Here is a 5852-nt window from a genome sequence, read left to right as displayed (position 1 = left end):
TAATCCCTTTTTTTTCAGGAAGCAAACCTTTTGAAAAAAAATGTTATCCAATGTTATCATTGAGGTTACAGGGAACATGGTTAATTTGCTGGGATTTAGACTGAATAATAGGGGGGTAGAAACTAAAACTCAAGTAAAAAAATGTTTTAAAAGCAATGCCTTTACTTTCAAAGTAGCCTGAGGTGATTTGATATGCCATCTAATACCCTATCAAACTTTTGCAGGTGCTCTGTGGAAAGTATACTGACCGGTTGCATCATGGTCTGGTTTGGAAACTCGAGTGCCCAGGAATGCCGAAGGTTGAAGAAAGTGGCAAATGTAGCCAAGTTCATGACGGGCACTGCCCTCCCTTCCATTAAGGATATCGATTTGAGATGCTGCCTCAAGAAGGAAGCCAACATCGTGAAGGATCCCCATCAACCAGGTGCCACTGCTTCAGACAGAAGGTACAGAAGTGTGAGGTCAGGCACCTCTAGGTTCAAGGACAGTTCTTGAACCTCCCTGTTCTATTATAACATTACTCTGGGACCACCAAACATCTGTTTGCACAATTGAAACATCACATTTCTTTGCACTAACTGCAACTGTGAATATTTATCTATCCTTTTATAAGTGTTATCTTTTCTCTCTCATGGTAATTTAATTTGTTGGTGAATTTTGCTCACCTGTGTGGCTGCAGCAACTAAGCATCTGTATATTGTTCTTACATATACAAGAATAAACTCTCATTATCAACAAGTTGGAACAGGAGGTGTGGGAACAGGATCGTCTCAACAAAAGTTCACCATTCGCCAAAGTCACGTTGACCTGATCATTCACTTTTCTTCCTTTGATTCTTCTGCAGTCCAAAAATCTAGTTCGGATTGGGTATACTTAAAATATACAACTCTCTGCAGTTGAGATCTCCAAAAATGCACTCAACATGTACAATGTCAAAACCCTTGGAACATCTGTGCTTCAATAAGATCATCTCATAATTTTCCAATCTCCTGTCACTACTTAAATGTACTTCACCCAACAATGCTTCATCTCAGCAGTCTATTTTGAACAACTTCTTGAGGCAAATATATCTTTTAAAAATTATGCACAGTACCTCTGATAGAGTGTTCAGTAAGATTTTTGCAATTTTTGCTTTTGCACTCCTTGCAGCGACGGCACAACCAGTGGAGCTACTGCCTCACAGCTCTAGAGTCCTGGTTTCAACGTCGACACTGGCGCAGTGTGGAGTTTGCCCACTGCTATCCTTGAGTGTGTGGGTTTTCCCCGGTTTTCTGTTTTTGCCGTATGCCAAAGTCATGCAGGGTGGCCGGTTAACTGGCTTCTGCAAATTGCCCCTGGTGTGTGGATGAATGGGGGGTGGGGGTGGGAAATGGTGGAGTGGATGAGAATGTGTGGAGAGTAGGTTAAGGGAAAATGAATAGGGAATGGTATTGCTTGGTGAGCTAGCATAGACTTGATGGTCCAAAGTGCCACCTTTTAGGGCATGATAGAATTTGGATAACATTCCACATAACTTCCTAATTTCTGTTGTGATAACGGGCAGCACAGTTGGAATAGCAATTAGCAGAACGCTAGCAATCAGGACTGGGGTTCAAATCCCGCATTGTCTGTAAAGAGTTGGTACATTTTCCCCACGTCTCTGTTGGCTCCAGTTTCCTCTCATCATTCAAAATGTACCGAGGGTGTAGGTTAATTGGGCGGCATGTGTGCCTAAATTTAAATACTGCTAAAATTTGGTTTTGTTGAGCAAGGACATCCAGATATGTCTAAAGACTAACACTCAAATTCTACTGGGGAAAACTTAAATGTAGTTTGCTAATAATCTGGAGTGAAAAGCAACATCACGAACAGTGATCACAGTACTATCAAGTTGTCTCCAAACACGTTCGCTTTACGAAGTGCCTTTGAGTCTCACCCTTCCTACTGTACAAAGCCTGGCCTACAGAGCCTCTAGATCCCCAGCAATGTTGACTCTTAACTACTCTCTGATGTAGCACAGCAGGTTACCTAATACAAGGGAACTAAAGGACGGTGATCGATTCTAGCTTTGCCATTGAGTCCCACATCCCAGAACAGAACTAAAACCTCCCGCTGTAAAGCACAAGGAGCGAGGACCATTATTGTAAAGAAGTGATTGAGAATGGATGGATGGAAAGCCCTCTGTTTGGCATTTGCTTGTTTTCTTCCAGCCTTCCAAAAGGAATGGGTTTGGAGGCTGCGGGGCTTGCTAGCAAAATGGGTGTGAGGTTGGGAGTAAAACACTGGTCTTGTTCAAAAAGATAGTTTTCATTGGGATCTTCAGATGGAAAGAAAAATATTATCCAGATAAAACAAAAGATTAGTGTAGACGCAAAATTCTTGAATCTGTGCAGCACCCATCATGATACCCCAAATGAGTGTTTCTGAAGTTGTATGGAGACTCGTCTGGCAACTTGATGCCTAGCGAGGTGTCTGAGTCCGCAATAAGAGATTGATCAGGCATAGAGACACAGGAGACTCTGGTGACTGAAACCTGGAACGAAAACAAACTCAGGAGTTTGGCGGATTCACCAGCATCGATGAAGCCAAAGGGAAGATTGATGCTTCATTTTGATAATCTGCATCAGGACTGAGAATGTGGAGGGAAGATAGCCAATAAAAAGGTGTGGCAGGGGCAGGCATGGATGGCACCACGTGAGGGGGAAATGATGGATAGATGGAGCCAGATGAGAGAGGGGGGGGGGAGCAGTTTGGAGACAGAGGCAGGAGGGAGGATAGATGGAACCAGATATCATTAATGGGCAGGGGAGGGTGGGAATTAAAGAGTGGTCTGAACACCAGAATAAAATTCCATCTCTCTCATGGAATAGAACCATGGGATCTTTTACAGCGGCCTGGGTGCAGACACAGCCTCAAGTTAATATCTCACTCAAAAGGCAATTCGGTGAACCTTTAGTACTGGATACGAGTTCTCGCGATTTTTGGAGTGAGGTCTGAGGAGAGGACCCCCCTCCACCACAAGATCTGTCTGACACAACTGTACTATAAAGCTGCCACATAACCTTGGCCAAGAGCTGGTCTCACATTAAAATCTGTCTTTTGACTGAGTAACATCAGAATGATATGCAGGAGTGTAGCCACCACAAACAGACCACACTGAAGATTATTGGAAGTTAGAAATACTACCACATTTTCAACCTGCCAAGCCATCTTTTATTCTCAGTTAACAAATATGAGCAAATACCCATGCATTTTGCATGCTTTAAAAAAAATTAATAAATAGGACAATCGAGTGTGAGCGAGAACTGTTGCTAACTTCCACAGGGATAATCTTCCTACCTTGAAGAGAAATATTGACACCAACACTCCCTTCCCAAAACGAGTCAATAACTCGAAGGTTCTCCTTTGAATTTTTACAAGCTTGTTCCATCTTTCCTTAAGCACAGATTATCTGGCTTCAGGTTTAATACACAACCCACCCCACCCCCTCCGGCTGTCAGCACCCACCCCAAATCCCAGTGCAATGCTGGAGGGAAATGACCAACTCCAAGTTAAGTGTAGTTTAAGTTTGTTCTCTCCTGCAGTGACATTTAAGCAACTTTGAAAGGGGAGCCAAGTCAGACTTGGGTGACCATAGCTTTCTTGCTCGGTGAGCTGGCGGAGTCCCGGTCTCCAATGGGGCAGAAACCATCCAACATATCGTTTTGAAGGGGAGAGCAGAAATTGTCAATGAGGTCGTCTTCCATTTCTGCACTTTTCCCTGTCACTGATTGGGCTTTCGGGCTTGGAGGCAGGTAAGGGCATGTGGTCACATGTGAGTATTGGGTCTGATCCTCGCTTTCGATCTCCCTGTGGTAGAAGTAGCTGAAATTTGAGACTATCACAGGTACAGGTAACGAGATGGTGAGCACGCCAGCAATGGCGCAGAGGGATCCCACAATCTTTCCCCCAAGGGTCATGGGGTACATGTCTCCATATCCCACCGTGGTCATTGTGACAACAGCCCACCAAAAAGCCTCGGGGATACTGGTGAAGATGGTGTTCTCGTCCTCTGATTCAGCGAAGTAGACAGCGCTGGAGAAGAGGATGACCCCAATGAAGAGGAAGAAGATCAAGAGGCCCAGTTCCCTCATGCTTGCTTTCAGAGTTTGCCCGAGGATCTGCAAGCCTTTAGAGTGCCTGGAGAGTTTGAAGATTCTGAAGACCCTGACCAGACGAATGACTCTGAGGATGGCCAGGGACATAGCAGGCTGTGCCACCCCCCGCTGCCTGGCAAATTCCGTGCCCAGGGCCACGAAGTAGGGGATGATAGCCACAAAATCAATGATATTCATGATGTTCTTGAAAAAGGCTGGCTTGCTGGGGCAGACGATGAACCTCAGGAAGAGCTCAAAGGAGAACCAACAAATGCACATGGTCTCCACCACGAAGAAAGGGTCCTGGAAGGGGTTGCTCAAAGCATCCAGGTGCGAGCTGTTCCCCCGGGGCGAGTGCACCGGCAGGGTAGGGTCCAGCTCATTCCTGAATTCCGGCAGGGTCTCCAGGCAGAAGACCACAATGGAGATGAGAATGACCAGCACCGAGATGATGGCGACCACCTTGGCCGGCGAAGAGCTCTCCGGGTACTCGAAGAGCAGCCACAGCTGCCGCTGGAACTCATTGCTGGGCATCGGCCGTTCCTCCTCCTTGATGAAGCCTTCATCCTCACGGAACCTGGTCACGGCCTCGTCTCCCAACTCGTAGAATCTCACCTCTTCCATGAAAACCTCCAGAGACACGCTGTTCGGTCGCTTCAACCTGCCGCCGGATTGGTAATAGTAAAGGATGGCGTCGAAACTCGGGCGATTCCTGTCGAAGAAGTACTCGTTCCTGAGCGGGTCGAAGTAGCGGATTCTCCGCTGCGGGTCTCCCAGCAGGGTGTCGGGGAACTGGCGGAGGGTCTTGATCTGCGTCTCGAAGCGCAAGCCCGACACGTTGATCACCACTCTCTCGCAGCACTCGTGGTGATTGCCCGGCTCGTAGTCCTTGTCATAATTACACAGAGGTTTATCCATGATTCCGCTCACAGGGAAAGGGGGGTGGGGGGTGGGGGGTGGGGGAGAGAACCTTTCCTCCACCGATCACAGGTTAAGGGAGGTCGGACTGGGCATGGTCGGAGCCGGAGCCTTCACTGACGAGCACCAAACTCTGCATGCTTCCACAGAGAGTGTGAGAAAGGAGGGGGGGGGGGGGGAGGAGAGAGAGAGAGGGGGGGGGGGAGAGAGAGAGGGGGTGAGAGAGGGGGGGAGAGAGAGAGAGCGGGGGGGGGGGGGGGTCGGGGTGGGGGAATGCCAGCGGTCCGGATTTTTTTTTAATCGCAATATTAAACAGTGTGGCTATACGACCGGCCCCTCCTCGGGATCAAGTTCAAGTCTTCAGCCAACTCGACACAGAAATAAACTGGTCAGGAGCCGCCTCTTTTAACACTGTCGATGCTTGATCCCACTGTGATCCGGGAGCCAGCCGAGAACCCCCACTCGAGGTAACGCACACTTTCCCTTTCACTTTCGCCAGTTCCGAGTCCCGGTCGAACTTCCTTGCTCCGCTCGATTGACCCCCCACCTCCCCTTTCCCAAAGCTCTTATTTTCCAGTCGTTTTCCTCTCCCTCCTGTGCGATTACCTCTCCGCTATGTGACAGGCAACGTTTGTATCAGTTTCTGGCTTTTTTTTTCAGATCTGTGCAAGTCTTGCACCTCTCAGTTAATCCTGCTCGTGTGTCTGCACGCGGTTCCGCGACCACTAGGACCTCTGCCTAGTCCACCCTCTCGCTTTAGCCCTGTTCGAGTTAAGAGGGGAAAGTCTGCCCGACGCAGTGATTGTCACAGCCCCATTC

General features: G+C 47.9%; 1 protein-coding gene across 1 annotated transcript; it reads right to left on the bottom strand.

The window, feature by feature from the left end:
* Positions 1 to 3169: 3169 nt before the first annotated feature.
* On the bottom strand, positions 3170 to 5852 carry LOC138748948 (potassium voltage-gated channel subfamily A member 2-like). The gene has a single exon (XM_069909902.1). The coding sequence runs from the start codon at positions 5031 to 5033 to the stop codon at positions 3597 to 3599; it is 1437 nt and encodes a 478-aa protein (XP_069766003.1). The 5' UTR covers positions 5034 to 5852; the 3' UTR covers positions 3170 to 3596.

Source organism: Narcine bancroftii, chromosome 13 (assembly GCF_036971445.1).
Source record: "Narcine bancroftii isolate sNarBan1 chromosome 13, sNarBan1.hap1, whole genome shotgun sequence".
NCBI classification, from domain to species: domain Eukaryota; kingdom Metazoa; phylum Chordata; class Chondrichthyes; order Torpediniformes; family Narcinidae; genus Narcine; species Narcine bancroftii.
Note: the sequence above shows the minus strand (reverse complement) of the source record. Positions and strands in the feature narration are given on the sequence as shown.